The 24,423-nt window shown below is 39.2% G+C and overlaps 2 protein-coding genes across 2 annotated transcripts in view; both read right to left on the bottom strand.

Annotated features, from left to right (window-relative positions):
* tmx3b (thioredoxin related transmembrane protein 3b) overlaps positions 1–9,980 on the bottom strand; it is a 33,754-nt gene extending 23,774 nt beyond the window's left edge. The window contains exons 1-9 of the mRNA XM_046059903.1: positions 9,897–9,980; positions 9,582–9,642; positions 8,928–8,967; positions 6,165–6,288; positions 5,795–5,840; positions 2,356–2,436; positions 1,799–1,898; positions 1,469–1,546; positions 1,056–1,122 (exon numbers count right to left, since the gene is read on the bottom strand). Of these exons, the coding sequence (XP_045915859.1) occupies positions 1,056–1,122; positions 1,469–1,546; positions 1,799–1,898; positions 2,356–2,436; positions 5,795–5,840; positions 6,165–6,288; positions 8,928–8,967; positions 9,582–9,642; positions 9,897–9,930 (631 nt within the window). The 5' untranslated portion in view covers positions 9,931–9,980. The remainder of the gene's footprint in view (positions 1–1,055; positions 1,123–1,468; positions 1,547–1,798; positions 1,899–2,355; positions 2,437–5,794; positions 5,841–6,164; positions 6,289–8,927; positions 8,968–9,581; positions 9,643–9,896) is intronic.
* Positions 9,981–12,482: 2,502 nt separating this feature from the next.
* On the bottom strand, positions 12,483–23,316 carry pxdc1b (PX domain containing 1b). The gene is made up of 5 exons (XM_046059810.1): positions 22,690–23,316; positions 14,791–14,882; positions 14,535–14,652; positions 14,325–14,436; positions 12,483–13,808 (listed from the first exon to the last, which is right to left on the bottom strand). Exons 1-5 carry the CDS (start codon positions 22,943–22,945, stop codon positions 13,685–13,687), a joined length of 702 nt encoding a protein of 233 aa, XP_045915766.1. The 5' UTR covers positions 22,946–23,316; the 3' UTR covers positions 12,483–13,684.
* Positions 23,317–24,423: the final 1,107 nt, after the last annotated feature.

Here is a 24,423-nt window from a genome sequence, read left to right as displayed (position 1 = left end):
ACTCTTGATTATTCTTGATCCTTTTTCACCCCCCCGATAATAGGAGCACTTTTCTTTTACAGCTTCTAGAGGCTTGAAAGGAGAGATCCATCATTTGATGAAGGATCCAACCGTGTCATTTTGCCATGCTACTCACCTTCTCAGTCCTTGACAAGCTTAATACGCCGTCACCATGGCAATGCTAGACATTCACCACATCCTCCGTATCCAGGTCCTGGGGGACTCTGCAGAGTGTGGAGTTTTTGTCATCAAGGTCTACTGTGGCGAGCCCCTCCTGCTGCAGTTCTGGTGCAGGAAGCCCCCCTTCCTTAATGGCCAGGTAGAGCAGACAGACGTGAACTGGCATGCGGCGGCGGAGATGGATTTTGTCCTCCGGGCACTACACCGTGCACCAAACCTGCCCAATAGCCACTTCTGGGGGCCCTTTGTTTTGGCATTGTGCCTTGATGCTCTTCGCTTCTGCTTCCGCCTCCCGGTGCATGCGCTCAGCAGCAGTAAAATGCAAGACATCATAGAGGAATGTGGTGAACTCGTGTTGTTGCGGTGAGAAGACTGGGCAACAGAAAAAAGTAGCTTCACTAAACCTCTTACGTCAAATATGATCTTTTTGCGGAGACTTGACGGCTGCTTCAGTGATTCGACTCTTGGCTTGAAATGACTGTGAATACAATACCAGCTCTGCACTGGTTTCTTTGCCCTAAACTTTGTTCTCTCACTTCCCTCCACCCTGGCCTGCTATGTACTGTATGTCGACCCCAAAGACAAACCACTACAACATCACTGGCCTCACTGCACACACAAATAGCGGGCAGAGCCCTGGGTGCTTTATGATGGGTCTGCCGCACCATAACTCAGTGTGGTGAAGAAGATGAAAGAACAGCAATGGGGACAGGAAAACTAGAGGACACGGCTAGTGAAAACAAGGATGGCAAAAGAAGACAAAGAGCAGTACACAAATGGCCCCTTAAACTGTTTCTTATGCCATTTTTATTAACTAATGGAACAAAACTGACCCAAGACAACAGTGGATGAAGACAGGGTAACACAATACTCACCATTAAAGGTAAAGTAGGCTCCATCCTTAAAGACTACAACCGCAGGAAGCTCTGGCAAAGTTACTGACTGTTGAAAACACAAAAGATACTTCATTTAAAACCAAGTTCCATCATTATGACGCTATGAATGTATGTGCACCTGCAAAATGTGGGACAAGACTGTTGACAGCAGGGCTTTGCAGCTAACTGATACCTTTTTTGCATACTGTAAAGACTGTAAAGTCTGGTGTCTGTGTACGCAGTTTCAGAGAGATTATGCTAAAATAATTAATTATTTACTTTCAAGAAAACCAGCAAGAATAGAAACATGCATAATACTCAGGAGTTCCAATAACATGGGATGAAAAAAAAAAAAATACTAGTGATTTCACTTTTTTTCTGAAACTCAAAAGGATGCAAATTCAAAGCCTCACCTCTGGAAAGACGTCCTCTGAAGCCGAGAAGAAATAAGTGTAGACAATGAGCTCAGAGGCTACATCATTGTACTTCTCCTGCAACAGCAAAATGGGTCTTTTCAGCATTTACACAACAGCTTTCAATAAATCTGTGTTAAACAGCTGTAAAGGATGACACACTACAAGGTCTTACACACAAACTATTCTTTGTTAAAATATGTTACAGCAGCAGCAGGTTGGTGCTTCTATCATTCCATCAATACAGTTATAGCATTGTGGTAATTCTGAAGAAGCCGGGTGCTTAGAATAAAACAGCATTCTTGTCTGGGTGACATAAAAGGTGCTTACTTTGAGGGGAGACTCCCCGCCGACATACACAAAAAGCACGTCATGTCGCTTCATCATGTGTTCGAACATCTGCTTGCTGGGGAGTGCCCGGACGGCCGGTCTGGAGAGGGAAATAAAACCCACACAGATTAGTTCATTTTAATGAGTAAAATCCTATTCAGCAAAAAAGGCACACTAATGTAATAACTGATGTCAAAACTGCAACAATTCTGTCTTTGATTTCTGTGCTTGTGGCGCCACTCAGTGGAGACTCAACAACATGCAGCCCTGGACTCCAATCAATGCCAAGCCTTTGATCAACCCCTCTGTCATGGCTCTAGCCTGATTTCCCTCAAGGAGGAGAAATCTGTCAGGCTCAGTTGATACAGTGGCTTAAACTGGAGCGTCACAGGAGGGAATCCATTGAGCTATGAAACAAATATGGCCTGTACTGATAAGCTTGCTTGGACGGTTCTCATTAGTGCAGCATGTGTTCCTGTGGAATAAGGGGCGTTCTATTTATTTATCAGTTTAATGTCACTTCTTTTTTAAAGCGGTGAGTGAAGGCTGTGACTTACCCTGCCACCCTGTTGGCAAACTCTACGATATCATCTTTTGTCCTTGGTCCCTTGTAATTATAGGCGAGATCACCCTTTAACCTGAGAGGGACAGAGAGAGAAACGGGCGCAAGGTGGATATTTTAATTGTAAAACCATTCAGCACCATCCATTGTTTTGCGCGGTGAGGACGCCGATTGACACATCTATGTGAAAATAAAATAAAATGGAAATTGATTGTGTGACACTGAACTTGGCATTCAGGAAAGAAAAAACTCATTCAGTGAACAAAAGGGAAAGAATATTACAGCAGAGGCAAATCGACAGAAACTTAATGTTTTCTCAAATGTCAACATTTGCAGCTTTTCTCGTTTTGAAACGCTCATTGGCCACTTTGTTCAGTACATCTTTATAATACTGGGTATTGGACTCCCCTTTGCCCCCAGAACAGTCAGAATTGTGCTGGAAACGTTTCTCAGAGACTCTGGTTCATGCGGTCATGTGTTGCTGCAGATTTGGAAGCTGCACACTCGTGCTGCAAATTTCCTGTTCCGCCACATCCCAAAGGTGCTCTGTTAAATTCTTGTGACTGTGGTGACCATCGTAATTCACTGAATTCAATGTCATGTTGGCTTAAGACGATGCTTGCTCTGTGACATGCTGGCCATGCAGGGATGCACATGGTCAATAACAATACTCAGGTAGACTGTGGCATTTAAACAATGCACAATTGGCATTAAGTGGTATTAAACAAGGCAGGATGGATCCATGGATCCATGTTGCATAGCGCAGTTTTGGTGAAGCCATGGTAACTGTAGCCTCAGTTTCCTGGTCTTAGCTGACAAGAGAGGAACCCGGTGTGTCTGCTGTAGCCCGTTCACTTCAAAGTTCAACTTACTGTGCATTCAGAGATGCTCTTCATCATGGCACTGTTGAAACGTTCAGTTATTTGAGTTACTGTCGCCTTTTATGTCAGCTTGAACCAGTCAGGCAATTCTCCTCTAACTTCAATGAGACACTTTCGCCCACTTTGCTGTTTTTTCCAAACATTTCTCTGTAAAATCTAGCAACTGCTATGCATAAAAATCCCAGGAGATCAGCAGCATACCACCCTGTCTGGTAACAACAATCATTCCACGGTCAAAATCACTTCGATCACATTTTTTGCCCATTCTGAAGTTCGGTCTGAAGAACATCTGAACCTCTTGACCATGCCTGCATCCTTTTATGGATGGAGTTGTTTCCAAATGACTGGCTGAATCGATGCATTAACAAGCAGGTGTACCTAGTAAAGTGGCCTTTCATTGTAAACAGAATTTGTCACTTTAAACTTATCAGAGCCATCGTTCACATGTTTTGTTTTTTTTATTACATTTCATAGACTAAATTATCAAATAGTCCAAAAAATAATCAAAAGATTAATCGACAATGAAAATAATCAATAACCCGTCTCTTACAAGATATTCTGGTAAAACAGAAAATCCACCAGAAAAATACTTTTCACCTCAAAAGTCAAGATAATCTAAATCACCGCACCTCCAATGAAAAAACTAAACAAATGATGCTGAGCTCCAGCCAAGGAAACTGCTCGAGTTGAGTTCCTACAACAAGCAGAATGCATTAAGGATTGCTAAGGTTGCATCAGCCCACAGGGCTTAATGAACTCAGGGGGAAACAGGGCTCTAAATCAAGTCTCCCTCTGTCTCAGAGGGAGGTATATGGTGTTCTTGGATGGATGTTTCATCACTTGCTTGGTTTAATGTTATGAACCCTGCCGTGATCCTGTGGCACTTTCCCAAATGAGCTTGATGAAACTAAATAAGAAGCCTGTTATGGCAGCGTGCAGATATAAATGATTCTGTTTCAAATATATGAGGAAACTCTGCTATGTAGGATGATCATTTCTCTCAAGTCAACATGAGTTCTGCTGTTGAGCAGCTGGCGATTCATTCATTTTATTAGAAAAATGCCACTTGCACTTTAAGAAAGAAGTGATGAGATACATGCGAAAAATCACAGTTGATATAGTAGATATGGCAGGGGTCGGCAAATAAGTCTGGCATCAGGCCAAGTTTTTCCAAGCCGTTATATGGTGGGCCAGAACAAAGTCAAAACATGCAAAATCATGTGCACCTTTAGCTCAGTCGGTACTGTGCGGGACTCCCGATGGCTAGATAATGAGATGGATTCCATCATATTGCGGATATTTTTTTTCTCCCTTGTTAAACAAATTGAATAAAAGGACACTTTTGCAGATGCTCACATAAAGCATGTGCTGCAGTGTGTGCGCGTTCCGGCGTTTGTTCTGCATTCATAAACCTATGGACACTTATTTTCATTTCCCTGACAAAATTCATTACTGACAGCTTTTACAGAGGTGTTTCAAGCAAGCCAGAGACTCTTTTGAATTGTCCTTCTGAACTCTTCAAAGTAAAAGCTCTTAATAAACTTGACATGAAGCATTGCTGCAAAAGACGTTCTTGCGCTTTTATTTTAGAGGCACAATCACTTAAGAGGAAGTGGTTATGTGAGCTATGTAACTGTTGCTGTCATGACAGATCTATTTCAGCACCAGCCGTTATCAATTTATTTATTTTTTATTTTTCTGCTATCAAAGCAATCTGGCCACGGGGCGCCTATTGCCGACTGCTGAGATATGGTATCAAACACTCTCGATTTGTTAATTAATAAATCACAAGATAAATTTAAGTGATTTGAGACATATCTGAGAAAATAAAAATATAAGAAAGAGGCAAACTTAAATTTAAATAGCTAAAGTTGAGTTTAAAGGGTTTATTGCCCAAACAAAATTATAATTAAAGGCAACAGAGCTGAACCTAATCAAATTTAAGCTCAAAAGGTGTGAACAGAGTTTGTCACTTAGTTATGCCTTAAGGACGCTGCAACAACACATTCTTCCCTCCTGAATAAGTCATCTAGGGGTATCTCAACAGGCCAAACCTCAAGGGGAAAAAGTGGGGTAAACAGAGGGGTAAAAGGATCCTAATAATAACACAACACAAACGTAAGTAAAGACCCTTGAGATATGGGAGGTGAAGGGTACAGGAGCAAATATAATGTCTACAGTAGACCACATAAGATAATACAAGACCAATTATAAAGTTGAATCAATGTCTTTCTTGCACAGGCTTCACAAATACTGAACATCAGAGAAATGGTGTACTCTGCAGATATATTGTATAGGACTCATTATCATACTGTGTCCAGACCCTGTAGATCCATACAAAATTCTACAATTTAATTTCAAATGGATTTCTCTAAAATTACAGCAATTGGCAAAAGAAGTGAAAATTGCGCATGGTTACAGTCGTATTTAAAATATTAAAAAAAAGTTTTTAATCACAGTAAACAGTGAGCTACGTCTTATAAGTTCAAATGTTGTCAAATGTCAATTTTAATTAAAGTTAGGACAGAGTAATTTGAAAGAAATGTCACTTACAGTTTTATTGTGGGGTAACCACGAACACCGAACTCTGATGCCATTCCTGCAATATAGAAAACAAGTTTTCAATAAAAGAAGTTTTCATCTTCTTAAAGGGTTCATAGATCTTCTTAATTTCAGACAAAAATCAGGAAAATGAGCCTGAAACATTTACTGTATGTTCAATAATATTAAAAATATTCAACATCCATCAACATTATTTAATGCTGCTTATAATACTGTATAATACCTGTTAGCATACAGGACATCATCATGTTGTGGAACAACACAGTAAATTATGTTGAATCTGTCTCTAGCATATGAAATAATAATCTGGGGACAAAAAGGCTCCATGGGAAGACATTTCAGTGCTTCATCATTTACTCACCAGAGTAAGCAGTGGCATCCATCTTTCCCACACGGACCGGTGACCCGGAGGTCTTCAGCTCAACTCCCACATCATGCCACACTGGCTCTAGTTTTTTACAGTAGCCGCACCACGGTGCATAGAACTGAAAATAACCAGGAGAAGAAAGAAATCTTTAGATCATGTGCAACATTTCAACATTATGTATAATCATGCAAAATATAAACTTTATTTATATAGTTAATGACCAAATCCTAATTTCTATATTCTTATATAATCATGCACATATATCTTTGTAAGTTACTGTGCTGAATTTGAAGTGAGTACCAGGGTTGAATATTAAAAAAACAATATAAATTCTTTATTTTTCCTTCCATTTCATCTTACACAAGGGAAAATACAACATTAACCAATCTGAGTTTCACCTCATTTGACAGTGGGACTTTTTAAAAAGGACAACAAGCAAATCTGTAGCGCTGTTGTTTAATGTTGTTAATTGTGTAATGGATTAAAATTTCTGTCTAACAATTTTGTGTTTATGACCTTGAAGTGTTTTTAAAACTGTTTTTGAGCAGTGTTGTTCTCACTATTGTACTTTGAAAGACTACCTGATATTGTGTATGACCTGTGGTATGCATTTGGTATGGTATGGATGTATTTTTCATGTACAAAACTGAAATTCACACACGTGGGGTTCATTTGAATGCACGGATTAACTAGGACTGCTTAGAATAAGTTCAAACTTAGCATTGTTATAACATAATTTATTACGAAATTGGAATTTATGCAATACAAAAATAAAAGCGATTGAACCACAGAGATGAATAACAACATCTCTGAAAGTAACCACTAAATAGTCACACATGCCCCGGGTATCTGTAAATATGGAAAAACACTTCTTTCTGCCACATAGCATAATTGTCATTTTGCACCACAGTAATCCTAATTTATGATCTAGTTTACTACGATGTACTACGATGCCAAGTGGTTCATGCCAAACTAGTTAGATTAAGCCCCAAGTAACTGTAGTGCAACCAATTTTAGTAGCTGATTTAGTTATAAACTAACTAGTAGTTACTAAGCCTCTAGTGTCAATTTTACACCCTAACTTAGGAGAGAACTTAAACACAGCTGGTGCAAACCAGTGCAGATAAAGGGCTATCTTGTAACAATTCTTTTTTTTTTAGGCCACTTGGGAGCAGCAGAAACAAGATGTAAAGTTGATACTGGCCACCTGATTAATGCAAGTCCAATATTCACTCTCTTTTAACTCTGTTTTGCTCCTCACCAACCCTGGCTACAAGGGAAATATCTGGCAATTTAGTTGCTTAATAATGTCCCGCAGCTAGACTAACTGTGTCTGTCTGCTGTTTGGTAGTGTACAGTGGGTTTTTAGAGCTTTTTTGCAAAAAAAAAAAAAAAAAAAACTACTGTTTGCTACTGCCAAAAAAAGTTGCAGTGAGAGTGAACCAAAACTGTAATCTTGTGCCCGTACAGTTAAACAATGAGCTGAAACTCACTATAAAGTTCTGGAAAGCAGAGGGGAGCTCTAGATTCAGGCGATGATCAGGTTCATCGATATACAAGCAACTTGTAGACTTTTAGAAACCACTGGTGCTCCCAAGAGGTTACCAGCAGCATGCCATTTCCACCTAAGACCAGCTAGCTACAAATACCTACTGTACACAATTCTCAATTTTGGCTTAAAGGCTACATTCTTCTGGGGGTTTTTTTGGCCACTTGGGGACAAAGGTATTCCAAAAAAAGCTAATCCATATGCCATCCTGTCATACACCTTTTAAAGCTGTCATAGCTAACATTTTAGCAAAGAATTGTCTATTTACACATCTAGCAGACAGAAACATTATCATTAATTTGGAGTCATTGTTCTGGCCACCTGACCAATGCAAGTCAAAGAATTACTCCCTTTTTAGCTCTGTTTTGGTCTCCACCAAATCCTGAGGGAAATCTGACTCTTTAACTGCTTCATTATGTTCACCTGCTAGTTGCTAACTTTGTCGCTTAGTGCTGGGCAGGTAGCGTACAGTGGGTTTATTGTTTATCATTTGGGGCAGGTCCTGGTAACAGAACTGACAAGAGCATTTGAGACTAAACCACATAGTTAATGTACTAAGTTAAAACTATTAGCTAAACGAGGCTAATAGCATAATAGGCTTCTTCTAAAAAGAGGTGCAGATTTCGTTGATAATTCTCTGTGGGTTAGTCACTGGAAACAACATCTTATAAATTACATGAGACATTTGATTCTATGAAAGAATTTAGTGCCAATTTGAACTTTATGAACTGAGTTGTAAAATAATTCTATAATTACTCAGCTCTGAACACAACAATAGTAACATGTAACCACTGTAACACAGTGTGAAAGTTCCCAGCATAAGGACTCACTCCTGCCTCCAAAACTAGGAGTGAAAGCAGGTGCTAGAGCTAGATTTGCTTATATGGACCCAGACACAAGCTCTGATATAAACCCCTCAGAGCCCTTGGGCTTTGCCCGGCATGCATGACTTCTCATTCACTAATCACAAACACAGAGGACAGACTGCACGGCCCTGCTGGCCCCCGCCCTCCTACATCCCACCCTAACTGCTGCCACTTCCGTGGGGGATGAGCCGGACAGTGGCGTGCTGGATATAAACTAAAGCTGAGCTCAATGGACACAGACTGATTTTTGTGTGCCTTTGTCTGTCTGTGTGTGTGTGTGTGTGTGTGTGTGTGTGTGTGTGTGTGTGTGTGTGTATGTGTGTGTGTGTGTGTCAGACTCACATCAACCAGCCAGATATCGTTCACTCTGGTGTCTTTAAATCTGTCAAAAAGAAGAACGAATGACAGTACTTATCTTTTAGCCAATACTAGATCAAGTTAATTATATCTCACATAATGTATTCTGAATGACTCACATTACAAGATGCTTGTTACATGTTATACATAAAAAAAATATTGCTCCATGTATGTGGATATGAGATAAGTACATTAGTTGTAAAAAGTTACAGAAAAAGCCCCTAAATTATAAAACAAGAGAACCATTAGAGGATCCCACAAACACACAGACACAGACAAAATCTCTACAGACTTCCCAGCACAGGCATCCAATTAAAAACCACTGTGCAGCTGGAAACCTGAGATGAAATCAAGACTTCTGCTCAGGCTTTGAACAACCTTCGTCTGTTTTTTATAAGACTGCAATCCTTTGGAAATGTGATGAACCCTTAAAAATCAGCAATCAAACAAAATATGCTAGGTTTGGATTTAAAAAAAAACAATGTTTGTTGCATGTTTTTTCCAGTTTTTCTCATCTAAACTCTGATTTGCAATCACATCAAGTCCGCTGTTACACTCGGAAGTTGCACTGCATGATCATGCTATAGTGTGACAGTGGCAGGAAGGTGACATGTTGAAGCAGAGGAGAGCATCACTTACGTGTCATCTAGATCTTCAACAAATGCAAGCACTGCTGAAAGCCTTAGGAAAGCCGCTGCAACTGTAGTTTTAAAACAGAGATAAAGCACATGTTATATTGATGTGAACAAGAGCTGCACCGTCTCTTTTCTCCAGCCCTCCAGCCTGAAACCTCATGACCAAAGCATCACCAGCTAAAGCTGTCGCCCCCAGCTAACAGTGCATCAATTTGCTTCACAGTTTCAACAACAGGACCTTCAAGAGTCAATTTAACAGGTGCTGGTATAACATGTACAGTCTAGTGTTAAATATACATTAAATAAAAAGTGAACGTACCGCCAAAAATCAGGGAGGCTTTCACTTCTGCCATTGCTTCGACTGAAAACAGCAAGCAGGAAATACAGCTAGTAAATCGGCACCTTTTGCGCATGCGCGGATTTACGCAGACTCCCTGGGCTGCACATAATTTAAGTCTAAAATTTAAAAATACATTATTTTATGTTGTTTTATTTCACTTATTATACTCTTTCTCGTGTTGCTCCTTTTGCTCCATGCTATATAACTGTACACTGTTTACATTGTTTGGCTTCCATTTTTATTTTGTCTTGTAAAGACTTTTGTTGTTAATAGTGTTATATAAATACAGTTTATTATTATTATTATTATTTTTATTATTATTGTTATTATTATTATTTCCCATTAAATCAACTTTTTTACCACCTGTATTAAATTAGGATAAGGGGATACTGACCACAAGATGTCGCTCCAGACAATACTACTCTGCCGGATTTACAGTACACACTACCTGGACCCAGATTTAGGAATATGCATCATATCAGCAGAACATAAAATCAAATAATAAAAGTCTTCAAATAAGAATTGGGGAAGACTACTAAATGATGCAGGATCCAGCTACTTTAGAGGAGCAAATTCCCAAACAAATATGCAATTAATCTATTTTCCAATACCCTCTGACATGCAGTGAGTTCGGAGATTTTCAGTGTTTGGGCCCTGTCTACTTTTAACTATTTGACATACCGTTATGTACTTTATTATATTTTATGAGATGACAATGTTTTGTATGTAAAAGATGAATCTGTATAGTAACTACTAACTCTAGCCAAATAGACTGACACTACTTTTTATTACAGCTTTGCACACCTGCTCTTGTGTATTAATGGAGTTGTTTGTATAATTTTATGTGAGTCTTACATGGGCGTATGTATTTATGTTGTATGTGGGCCCCTAACCTAAGAAAACTATGTGATAGACAATACATTTAACAGCTGTCAGACACACATGGTGAATTAAGAAATACAATGCAGTCTGAAATGTAGAGAAGATGTACTGTATAAGGATAAAATACTTTGAAATTGAACTCAGATACAGTACCTAAGCAATGTACTTAGTTATGTTCCACAGCCTCTGGACCTCTTTTATTGCCACTAAATGTATTCCAATCATGATTTCCACAAAAAAACATCACATGAACATTTCTTTTATTGGAAACATATTTGTTTGGAGAAACTTTGAGAATAATAATTTGTATCTAAAATGAATAGCTTTAAAGTTATCAAACTTGTTAGCACATAAACTTCATTTTCAAAGATTATAATTAATCTTCATTCAGTCATTTTTACACACTTAAACACGTCTCACAGCACACATAAAAAAATGAAATTACAAGGCAGAGAATGGTTAGCTTCACAGAGTTTGGCTGAAGTTTACAAAATAAATAAAATATATTATCGCTCGCACTGTCGTCCTCTGAATCCTCACATCCCTGGCTGGCATGATAGGCATGTTGATATGTTTCTAAAATTCACTGAAACACAAGTACAAGCATTTTGTTACTCACCCTTGCCACTGAACTACATCAGCTGAGTACCATTTTAGTCATAACTATTTATAATGCATTACCCCAGCCTGGGTAGATAATAGATATTTGATCTTTAAACACAGGACTTGTTAAACATCAAACTGCACTTTGAAAGAGAGAATATTTGACCTTGAAAATAAAAATTTGTATTGAATAATATTATTCTTTACAATCAAGTATGCTGTTTTCTCTTTCTTTCTCAATACAAACTTTTATTTCCAAACAATGTGCATCAATTCCATATGTCATTCTTGTAGAAAAGAATAAAACACAAAGAAATAGTTTTGCACCGTGAGAAAGAGCTGTACTTTCTCAGGGGGTGAATGGTGATCATGACTGTGTTACTAAATAGACTCATGCGGAGGACCGTCCTGTTGTAGCCTTGTGTGCCAAGATTTCAAGGGTTGAATGCCTTTGTATTTGGAGGGGCAGAAAACTGGACACAAGCAATTAGCCCACATTGTAAAGCCACAATAACTACATTATATCTACATTAACAACAAAACATTAACAAAAATGTCAAAACAATGACAGATAGACATCCATATAGTTAATCCTACACAAATATACTTTTTTTGCCTTTCACTTGCATTCAAAACATATGTGATGCTCTACTGAGTTCCACAGTTTCATAAAAGGCGCAAAGAGAAGTGAAAGCAATATCCTTATAGCGGGAGGACCCATAAAAAAAAAAGTGTTTGCCTATTTCACACAACTTGTCCTATAGAAAGTTTTAGTACAGCAAGGTCATTTGTATTCTTTAGATAAAGAGAGGATTTGTTCCCCCGTTGCAGGCCTGAGCTGCAGACTCCCACATTCAGTAAGACTGCAGTCAGCTGTCAGACTGAACCCACACACGTCATCGTACAGAACGGGTCAGATATGACCTCAACTGACCTATAAAAACAAAGCTTTCTTTGCCCCATTTTATCACTCATGGCAACAGGAGCAGTAAGCTGACACTTATCACCAACATTCAAAATGGCAGCATTAAGTTCTCACTTTGGAAAGAGAGAGTTGTGACAGAATGATAATGCCACATATTTGTTTTATATTCTTTAATTCGACACTGGTCCAAAAACCAAGTGAAACACATATACAGTATACTGTGTATACACATAACAAATGTATCTAATGCTTATGCTACCACATGTTTCGAGTCTATTAGCATAAAAGCTTTATTATTCTTGCTCGATTTACCATCAAGTTTTTGTTTTCTGCTAAATCAGTAAGACTTTGGACAAAATCTTCTCAATTTTATTACTTTTATCTTTAGCGGTGACAAAAACTCACACATTTGTATGTCTCTTATCAAACGCATGCAGTCTAGTTTCACTTGGCTCTCAGAGTACTCCCATGCTAAAGAACTAACTGCATATCACAGCAACACAACTAGAAATTTCCCTATGAGTTTCAAGCTGGTATTTTACAAACCAGAATGTTCCTAAATGCTGGTGGAAATTGCACCATAAACAAATATCATACACAAAGCTTTGTGACAGCTTCCTGCGTTCCCACAGGAATAAAAACACCAGAGTGGTAACACTGTGGATAACACTTCAGGGAGCAGTTTAAATGAGAAGACAATAGGCTTTGCAGATGCATCACATATCTCACATATCTCACATATATCAACCAGGCCAGTGGCATCATGGAGATCCTCTAGAGAATAAAGACAAAACAACTAAGATAGAAAATGAAAGAGTGCCGGTTAATTATAATAACTTTAAGTAACAGTGAATGGTCCAATAGTGTAAATTTGCCTCCAAAGTTCAGTTGTTGTGCAGCCCTCTGGTTGCAGTCACACTCCAAACTACAGACAATGATGTCTTTGATGCTATTTAAAGTCTTTTGAAGTGGTAAAGCAGCATGTTTAAAAACCTCTCCAGCTGTTTGCATCTGCCTAATGACTGAAAGACCTCCATCGTTGCTGCCACAGGTTGTGTTACAATACCTGAAAGTCAAGTCAAGTAAGGCTCCGAATGAGGCACACTGGTGGCGTCGCTTAAAGTGGCAAAAACAAAGTGGTGCTGCGGTTGGATTCTTCTTCTGCAACATTTTGGTGCATCCTGTACATCTGCCCAACTCCAAAATCGGCTAAAGAAATGTAAGCAACTCTAGGGGTCTCTAGAATAAGCAGCATTTACTTGGAACAGCTATGTGCAGCGTTGCATAGCTAGGTTCCATTTAAGAGTACATACTCCTCAATGACAGCGACATACGTCCATCAACAGGCATCGGTTCCTCATTCCAGGATGTCAGTTTCAAATGGGACAAGATGGTAGTAGGAAAGGTTGGTGACATATGCTTCTGTTTCCTCATCACACACATCTGCTTCCATTGGCAAAAACTCTGTTCCATCCTCATACCTGGCAATAAAATGAAAGACACGTTACTCCAAGGACAGGATGGACCTGTGTAGTTTAATTTAGATATCAAAAGTGTGATGCATTTGATTGTGTTGATTGTCTATATCAACCCATAGAGACTTTATTTGTTAGTACAAGGTTGCAGTAGTAAAACATTTCAGCTATGTAAGAATGATATAAAGTGTTGTTTTGAGTGAAGTACCAAGAGGAATGTGTTCCTCTTTTGCTTCCTACACACACCCAGGGAAGGAAGAGGTGCACAGACACACTTCCTGCGTGGGTGGAGGGTCCTGTGTTTGGTTCACATTGAAGGACTCCCACACTCACCAAAACACTTAGTATATACTCAAGAGCTAACGTGGAAATCCTTATATTTGTGTACAACAAGCAGGTAAATTGTGTTACACTGCAACAAGCTTGCTGATGGATTTAATGATTGAAACAATTAGTAATCTAATCTATGAAAGCGCCAACATGACAATGACAGAAGTAATGTGGATTGGTCCTCATACTCACGTATGTTCCACAGAGTCAGTGGATGAGGGTCTCTCCTTTTCTTCTGGGAGATTGTGATCAAATACGATGGTTTCCGTATTGGCCAGACAGAATCCATTGGAGCGCATGATTTCTAAAAGGTACAGAGTGCTATTTGTTAAGTCAACATGACATTAGGTCAACATTAGCTCCATCTTTACTCTGTTACAAAATAATTGTAGATGTGTATACCTGATATCTTGATTGGACTCTGAAAGCACGGCTGGATTCTGTGGACTTTGTCATTCCTCAGCACCTGGTCCAGCGGCGATCGCTCAAAGAAAGTCAGCATCACCTCTGACCGGGAATACTGTGAGTGAGTCTGGTTTTTAGTCATTTAGTCTGCATAGTTGCACGTTTCCAAACATCTACCTCTTACTCGCAATGTAAACTTTCTAATGCACAGTGAATATGCTAATAAAGTACTCATAATATTTGAATGACCGACCTTGCATGGCATGTTGATAGCATTCTTCAGTAGTCTTTCCACCTCGTTCAGTTTCTCCTCGATGTCGTTTGCCTCTTTGATTTTTACGAGCCCTAAAACAAAGAAATATGAACATTGGAAATCATCAGTCCAAGTGTGAGGATTTCAAAAATATGTTCCAAAATGCACAGTTAAAAGTTTATTAGACACACCTTTGCAATCCAATGTCATTCAATCCAATAACCTTGCAATTAATCCACATTTGTGAAGCCTATAACCTTAGAATTAGTTTTTACAGTGTCAGTGAGGTGTTTGTTTGTATAAATAAAATCCAATACAATACAACAGAATCAATAACTACAGCCCAGAGAATAACATAAAATATTTTAAAATATAAAAATAATCAACACTGAACGGAAGAGTCTGATGTACAACGAAACTGTCCCACAAACAACTTGTTAATTGTAACTATTTGTGTGCCTGTGAGATTGAAAAAAGGGCCCCTGCTACGACCTTTGCTGCCAAGACTGTTATCTGTTAGGACACAAAAAGCCAGACATGTCTGAATTTATCCCTAGTCTGGGAAAAGACTGCCACAAACACAAGTGAAAAGGTAGCAGTCTGTACAGTAACGTTTTTATTAACAATGCCCCCTGATATTTACTCCTAGCAGGAGGAGGAACAAAACAGACTACTTATCATTGTCTTTAGAACAAGAACACAGTATAAAGAGGCACTGAACAACTGTCAGTGTAATTGCATACATTTGCATAGTAGCAGTAATAACAGAGGAAACAAATAACAGTGGTAGAGAGAAAAGCTACAGAGCAATGTCTGAGATAACATGTTAATCCTGCATGAAAGTAGGAATGCAATTTAAGAGGCAGTGGGAGTGTAAAATCAGCACTTTTAGCGATCCAAGGCTGCCGCCCATGTGAGCAACAGTCAGCAAAGCATCATTTACTGCCATGCTGACAAAGGGATGTGGTGAGAAGAATAATGATGAAGACTGTGGCTGCACCAATGAGGCTGTCTGAGTGTCTAAGTGGTACAGACAAAACGTAGTCACCAGAGGTTACTGTTACATGGAAGGACTGACTAAGGGAGCCTAATGCAACTCTACGCACAGTCACAGTCTCATCCATTTAAAATGGCCAGCAGTGATGACATCATACCCACAAGGATGTGAAGAGCGATTGGGCAGTTAAATCATCACAAGGAACCAAGTGAGTCTCCCACCCAGTCTGACAATCATACTGACCTCTTTGTCAACAAATCGTACATGTTTAAAACTTATACTGATATATGTTATTTTGTCATAACCGGACAGCTTTGAGTCAAGTTTTTAGTCAGTTTAAGTTATTCTGTTTAAGGCGAATAACAATATGGATGTTTTGGTAATGATGCTTTAGAGAGTTTACAGCCAAAATTTAATTTTGTAACATGATTAAAGCATGAGTGAATGTGAAATGTAATGTAAATTAAGGCAACTATACAGACTGCTACCAGATGTGGACAGCATTCTTAAAACAAGACATCTCCAATCCAGAATATTGGAAACCATTACATTAGTTTAATCAATGTTGTTATAGTGCACGCCATTTTGTGAAATAGTTGATACTCATGGTTGATTCAGAGATTTGGTACCAAAGACAGAGCCTTGACAAGCTTCAAGTCAGTATCAGTTAACAGCAGGCTTTGTTTCTTAAACGGAAACAAAGCCTGGCTGATAACTTCATCACAGAGACTTTAAACCACACCCAGTCTTGTTTCGTTGTTGTCCTTGTAAACAGATTAGTAAAGTTTATATCCTGAATGCTTTTTAAACTTTTTGTTTGTTTAGGTGCAGGCACACAGCGCATCCAGGGTTGGGATTGGGAAGAATTTTATTATCATGCTTTATCAGAGGGTGTGTTAGGGTCTGGTGACAATCATCACAAGTCATCTCATCCTCTTAAAAAGCTGTTTTCTCCACCATAACATTGTCCCAAGTGGAATGTCCAGACAGAGGAGCTTGTCCCGAGTGGAAACTTGTCTGGGATCCACAGAGTTGCAAGGGAAAATATTTAGCAGCCCAAATCCATTTCCATCAATATGCAGATGATGTCTCTTTTTTATTAATATTTCTAGAAATAATGGCAGGTCATAGGTCACAATGTTTTGTTTGAGGATGCATGACTCTATTTACAATAATACAATTTTAATTTATAACTACAACCATAGTGCAATAACAAAATAAAAATAAAATCAGGAATGAGGTATTGCATGTGGTTTTCACCTTTATTGAAATTATATTATTGTCAAGTTTGCATTTACAACTTGGTTGTATCTCAGTGCAATATGTAAATATTCTCAACACTAAGTAAGGTAAGGATGAAGATGACGAGGAATTTTACTTTATAAATTTATAAGGCTTCGTAGAATACCAGTATACTGTATAACAGGCCTGGCTGATGTGCAAAAGAGAAGTATGTGCAGTTATTTTTGCAACATCTTGGTGCTTGTTGTGCAATATTTAAATTGTGACCACAGTGGATCTGTTTGTGTAGTTACAATTTGAGGATGCATGTCAATTAGAGAGAGTAGATTCAACACATACCTTCTGCCTTCAGAAGGATATGAGGGATGTTAATTAGCTGAAAGACTTTCATAGAAGCAAACTGTTGTGGATGACAGATGCTGTTTCGAATCAGAAATCCATCTTTACTCTGCCTTCCTGCTATCACTACCATGATCAGAATAAATGCTGTGCAGTCAGACATGTCTACAGGTCGAAGAGTGCATTATAAAAAGCAGTGAATAAAAGGATATTTTTGGTTGACTTTTGAGAGGGTAACGTGGGTCGCCTCCATCAATTAAAGTGTCAAAAAAATGTGGCACTGCTGACATGGTCTAAGCAGGTGGGCGGCACAAAATGCTATCAGTGTTGACACCAAAATTGCAGTGCATCACTGGATTGCCAGTGACAACCCCTCCTAGTGCACCTCTGTGGCACACGGTGTTATGAAATATTCATCTGTGTATATTTCATCTCAGATTTGCTGTAAAGGTAAAGGTACTTTATTTGTCACATACACATCCATGTATAGAATGAGATTCATCCTCTGCATTTAACCCATCCCTGAACGGAGCAGTACAGCACCAGGGGCCCAACTCCAGATTGAAATGCAGTGCCAGGTCAAACGGCACTGACCGGAGACCCTAACTAACATGTTTTTGATGGTGGGGGAAACTGGAACACCCAGAGGAAACCCACGCAGACACAGAGAGAACAGAAAGGCCAGGACAACCAGGGTTCAGACCCGGGACCTTCTTGCTGTGAGGCCACAGTGCTATCCACTAGGTCACCGTGCTGTCACAATTACAGGGTCCTTTGGAAAATGTCTTTAAAGACATAGACTCAAAATACTGCTATGTTTTATTTCCTTCCAGGTTCCCTGAGTGAATTCCTCCAATTTCCTGTGAAAAAAAGTCTATTTCCTGAATGGGCTTCCTGGCTGCAGTGTCACATACTGCTCTATTCTTTTCTCTGCAAAGCTGAAAGTTCTCCCTGTGCTTTTTAACATTGCCTTTGATCAAAGCCCTGGTCTCAGAACTGGGGTTGGTTCCTTAGCACCAGAGCTATTGTGTTACATATAATTATTCAACGTTTTCTGCCTTCTTTCTGAGAGTATTCATTCAGGCCCCATTAAGTCTAATTGTCCTACAAACACTTCTTTATTTGGCTTCAAAGAATATTATCCTGCTGCTATTTTAGCCAGGAGGTAGTTTTGGTTGTTTCTTTATTGCCATCACTCTTAATTATCTCCATATTGGAAGATCAGATTAAGTGTGTATTTATCTGCCAGTTAGTGCAACCAGTTAGTAAAATGTAACAACAGTAATTACACAGATACATAAAATTTTAGTGGATGTGGCCACCTCATCATTTCTGTAATTGCACACTAAAGTTGCTCGTCTGTAAGTTCTGTAACAGCATGCCATGTTGACAAGCTACTTTGTCAATTAGCTGAAATAACATAGTAGAAGTAGGAACTTGACTGTGTCCAAGTCATCCTCAGACACATTATCTGAACAGTCATCAGATGTTGTAAGCACCAGCTATTTCACAGCTATCCTCTGCACAGATCTGATAAGCACATGTCAGCAGCCTAACCCTTTATCACCTAACCACTAACTCTCCACAGTTATTTCTGGATGCCTCAGTAAACAAGTCAAAGAGAACATCAAACCTCAGTAAGTATCCAGGCCCATAAGAAGTTCAGGTTATGTTACATTATGTTTTATTTCTTGTTCCTGGTGTGTACAAGTATTAGTACTGTACGTGGCTGTGTCCAAACTCATTACCTATCTACATATGTACTTATATTTTCTTAATGAAATTTTATTTAAGCTTCCATATTTTAAAAGCAATGCTATTTTTCTATAATCACAACATCACAAGTAACCAAATTAAAATTCACAATCAATACTTCACCTTTAGTTAAGTTGGCATGGTTCTCACTAAACAGCTGCTAAGTTGTTGGGTTTTTTTATAGGTTACAAAAACAACACAAACTCAGAGCTCTGTAGCTGAGCCTCACAGTAGCTGTCCTTACATAGAGTTTAAAATAGTTTGACATTTTGGGAAAATAGCTGGGGGAGAAGTTTGATACCACTCCCATGTCTGCCGTTAAATTTAAGGCTACAGCCATTCAAAAACAGACATGTAAAAATGATCGCTAAGGTGATTTTATGGAGGATATATGCCAGTCTATGCCTTGACCAGACACAGTAACTTCCTGGAGTGTTAAACAATAATATGTTGTTACTATTAATTGGTGAGCTTTACAGGTGCTGGTAGACATATTTTGTTACTTTCAGACAGAGCCAGGTTAGCTGATTCCCCTTATTTCCAGTGTTTAGTCTAAGCTACGCTAACCAGCTGCTGGCTGTAGTATAGGCTCATATTTATCAGAGAAAGTCAAGAAAGTCGCAGTTTGTCAAAAAACTGAAAGTATAAGTGAAAATACGTAATTACAGACCATTAAAGACCACAAACCCAAAAGTCGCATATGTGATGTCATAACTTTTTCTCTCAATGACTGAAGCTAACATTACTGAAGCGAACATTTCTGAAGCTAACGTTACTGAAGCTAATGTCAAAGAACTTTCATGTGTAGATGAAGTAATAAAAGGAACAGGAGTTCTTGGATTAAACACATAATTTGAACACAGCTAAGTTACCTAGCTATTAAGCAATAAACATTAGCAAGCAATACACCATTAACATGGTGGTGACGTGAGAATGGATGTCGTTCATTGAGCGGTTTCACACAAAACTAAATGTTACGTTACTGCTTTACGATAAACTGCGCCTTTCTTGACTTAAAAATTACCTTTTAAATTGACAAACATCATATGTGTATTTCTGGCCACAATTCTAACAGGATCAAAACATTTGTTGTCTCTCACCATTGACTACCATACATATTTTTTCTGAAATATGGTCCCATTAGGCGGAAGTGGAAGTGAGGGGTTTTGCTCTCTATCAAAGTGTGATAACACGCTTCAAGTTGTCTATAAATGCATCTATTCCATAATTCACACAACAATTTTCAAATGAAAGGAACAATGTAGAGTCCGGAACATGTACACTAAAAACTAAAACCTGATCCAATGCCATTCCTTTTATAGATGATTAGCACCTTAATAACCAATTGAAACTATGACTAAACTAAACTAATTTTTTTTTATTTAATAATATTTAATATTTAATATTATTTATTACAGTATCAGAGTGATTTCAGACACAGCCTGTGTCAACGTGCTTCTGTGGAATCTGCCTCTCATGATGGAATGTGAGCAATCACTTCCTGTCTGTGTTCACTCTGGGGTCACATGTAAGGTAAGTGTTATGCGGCCTTCGCAGACCAGAAGGACTAAATATGGGAAGTCCACTCCCCTCCCAGTCACCCTCTCTCTGTATCTCTCTCTCTTGCTCTCTCTCATCATGACATCAGTCTGAAAGCTCTGCACGCCTTCCTTGTTGCCTGGGCGCAGCACAGAAACAGGAAAACATGAGCAGAGCCAGAAACTGGAGCAAAGTGGACTAAGAAAGACCTTTTCATGAGGACTTTCAATTTGAGTTGCAATTATAGGGGATGCAGATGAAATATTGTTATTGTTATTAACACCGGGGCTTGCTATCTATCAATGAAATTTTTCAAACCAGCTTGAGTCACTAAAGTAACACGACGACTCCTCATATGAAGTAACACAGTAAAAAAAGAAGAGAAAAGTGAGTCATGAGATCTGAAATGTCGCTTCCCAAAATGCACTGCACACTGGCAGCAGCAAAGCAGCGAGCTGTCAACAACCCTGTCAGCTATTTCAGTGCATGGGGAGGAAGCAAAGCTTTCCAGTCGCCACTAAAGGGATGTTTCCAAAACACTGTATAGGCTCAGTGAGTAGAGACAAAAGAGAAGTGCCAAGGAGACTGTGTGGGAGATCATACACACAGAACAAGCTGGGAGCTCTGCCAAACCTGTTGGCAGTGCCAGCGCACCACAGTGTCAAAGATCCCAACTCTGAGGGCAATAGGTTTAGGCGATACACCCTCAACGAAGCCCGGCCTAAAACTTTGTTTTAGAGTTTTACCAGATGGAACTAGCAGATGTTGTCACATCACCTTTTCATAAATGTCAATGTAGTTATTTTTCATGGATGGTTAATGAACATTAATAATGGTTTCATTTGCTCAAAGTAAAACAATGTTTCTATTAATCAGGCATCTTAAATATTTGATGTTATAACAATAACTATATATATAACTATAACTATTAATTTGCCCATATACACACAGAACATATATGTCTCACATTCTCGCTGTCCTGTGAAAAGCATTTATCTCCAATATCAAATAACATATTCCTTTAGTTCATCTAAAAAGCATGTCACTGTCTGAGTGAAGCGTAGCGCAGAATGATGCGTTACTGAGAACTGTGATGCTGTGTCAACTGTCACCTCACAGCAGCCCTATTCCTTTCTCTGCAAAGCTGAAAGTTCTCCCTGGGCTTTATTTGTGTTTACTCCCACACCAAGGACCTGCATAAGATATTATGAATACATTTAACATTGCCTTTGATCGAAGCACTGGTCTCAGAACTGGGGTTGGTTCCTTAGCACCAGATCTTTGCTGCCCAAACAGCCCAGCAGCATCCACTACTCCTAAAGAGTTGTGATGCGTCAGATGCAGAAAGTAAACCTCCATATGGAAGTCAGTGTCGGTGCTTCAGGGGTTTTCCCCAGGGAATACAAATTTTAGGCAGCAAAGAGGTGACAGCAGACCATACAGCCTTTTAGCTCCCAAATATTGACAAGAATTAGAAACACAGGTGTCAGCATGTTGGTTCATGCAACATCTGACAGTGGACTTTGTTAAATATTAACCTGTTCAAACAAAAGCAGATAACTATATAGTCCTAAACCCTTATTGAGTCTAGTGACTAGTCCAAAAAGTGATCCGTAATGATATAGCCTAGCTGTATTAGGTAGGCTACATGTTGCAGCGCAGTGGAGAAGGATCTTCTTGAGGAGCTGACACGGTTTGTTCAATAATTAGTCAGAAACTTAATCTAGCTTCCAACAATTTATATAGCCTTGGGAGTTATTTAAGTATGTCATTAAGCAAAAATGCCAAATGTTTGCTAGATAAGGCCAAGTAAAAATAGTAGCGCAGATGAAGAGAAAGTTGAGGGGGCCCCAGTCACTTCATACATATAGCCTATGGCCCCATAGTTTGTAGTTACTCCCCTGGTCAGAATTTAACCCCAAAAATATATAGGCTTTGTGATACTTTGATACTGTATTAAATGCTCTATCTTCACTTCCTGTCACATAGTCTAACTCTCACATTCTGCTATTTCCCTCCCGACCAACCTTCAATCAGAGGAGACTTGGAGAGGTCTCTTCTGTCTTCAGGAAAGGACTCAACCAGTCTTTTAAACAGCCGTCCCAGATCGGAATAACTCCGATGCAAGTATAAAATGTTCCTGTCAGACCACTCTGTCCTTATCTCGAAAAACTCCTCTTCCTCTCCGCGCTGGCTGATGATGAGCCTCCGGATCCCGTTGACCCAGCAGTCCCGGACAAACATGTTGACCAGCGATGTGCCTTCAAACACAGCCGATGCCATTCCTCAAGACGTCAGTCCAGCATGCTGGGGCGGGTCGGCGGACCTGTGGGTTGAAGGGGTCGAGGCCACAGAAATTTGGAAATAAATATTCTGGATAACAAGTAAAAACAACGTCGGTAACTTTTCGGTCCGTCAGCTCTGAGCGGTCTATTAGCAGCTGTGCGTAAACAGGAGGAGGAGGAGGAGGACTTGCTCTGCGCATCACAAACGTGGCATGATTTGAGAAAAAATAGACACAGACTTTAGAGTCAAAGATACCGCCCACGCAACATTGATTTGGCAATATCGATCCAACGACAGATTATTTTTCTGTCATCCTCGGCATAAAAGATTTTTTTTTCAAAAGACTGGGCTACAGCTCTGAAAGTAGCCTATATAGTCCCCGGTCCGGTCTGCCGTTAGTTTCCTAAACCCACAACATTTCACTTCACACTGTCTGGACAGGCAGTCGCTCCTCTTTCAGTAGTTTCCTCCCCTCTCCTTCCTCCCTCGATCTGTAACTAAAGGGTATTATTATGCAAAGAATTCAAAGGGCTGCAAAGAAACAACTAACCAATAGCTTATTTTGCTCTTTTTTTCACTCAAATAGTTTTATCAACCGTGGATTTGATGCGTGTCTGTCACTTAATCTTTAAAGTAGATGTTTGGAAATAAACACGGGACAAAAAAAAAATCTGAGAACAACTTCAATCCAGAGGTTTTTGTTCCAGCTAAGGACTATAAGTATGCATGATTCTCCATTTCTGACCTCATAGCTTGCGTCTTCAGAAAATACCAGTATTTTAGCCAATATTTAGCCACAGCAAAGAAGATGCTTTATGATTTGTCTCCTACCACAGTTACCAGAAAAGGTTCTAATTTTCTGAGCATAGCTCGATTGAACCGCACACTAATGTTTTATTGAGTGGAGAGGCAGAGACCCGTAAAAGAGTATTACAGGAAGTCATGGCCAAGTCAAGTAATGATTATTCAGCTGTAATTAACTAGTGTACTTTGGGAAAAGCATTGTCTGCAAACAATTCGGTTAAAGGCAATTCATAACAGTTCAGGAAATGTTAACAGCAAATGAAAGCAAACTGTAAAACAGTCCTTACTGGACACATGCATACATGCACATAAATCTGTACAGAAAGCTGAAATTTGTCCCAGTGAGATCAGAGAAAGCAATCCTGTAATGTGCACATCACCTTTAATGAGACAGAGCAGATGGATGCTGCAAAAGTCTGCATTCATGTCACTTTTAAGCTCGCAATCGCACTTCTGGGAGTGTTTCAGTCTCACTATTGCAGATGTGAGGACTCCAAACAAGGCAATGCAGCCAGTCAGGAAAATATGAAGTTCAAATTTGCTCCATTTAAACTGTAAAGAGGTGTTCTTGACATGTGACAGTTTCATTTTCAGATGTTCAGTTTTTTGTTGCCAGTAATTTAACCACATATTAAATGGTGATACTGTCAAACTGCATTTAAAAGATGTTG

This window comes from Micropterus dolomieu, linkage group LG01 (genome assembly GCF_021292245.1).
Source record: "Micropterus dolomieu isolate WLL.071019.BEF.003 ecotype Adirondacks linkage group LG01, ASM2129224v1, whole genome shotgun sequence".
Taxonomy (NCBI): domain Eukaryota; kingdom Metazoa; phylum Chordata; class Actinopteri; order Centrarchiformes; family Centrarchidae; genus Micropterus; species Micropterus dolomieu.
Note: the sequence above shows the minus strand (reverse complement) of the source record. Positions and strands in the feature narration are given on the sequence as shown.

What these genes read in the sequence shown, in the direction of transcription:
- pxdc1b (XM_046059810.1), bottom strand. Translation starts at nt 22,945, where the DNA reads ATGGCATCGGCTGTGTTTGAAGGCACATCGCTGGTCAACATGTTTGTC. An exon ending in GAGTCCAATCAAGATATCAG is followed by an intron (nt 14,437 to 14,534) that starts GTATACACATCT and finishes TGTACCTTTTAG; the next exon opens with AAATCATGCGCTCCAATGGA. An exon ending in ACTGACTCTGTGGAACATAC is followed by an intron (nt 13,809 to 14,324) that starts GTGAGTATGAGG and finishes TTTTATTGCCAG; the next exon opens with GTATGAGGATGGAACAGAGT.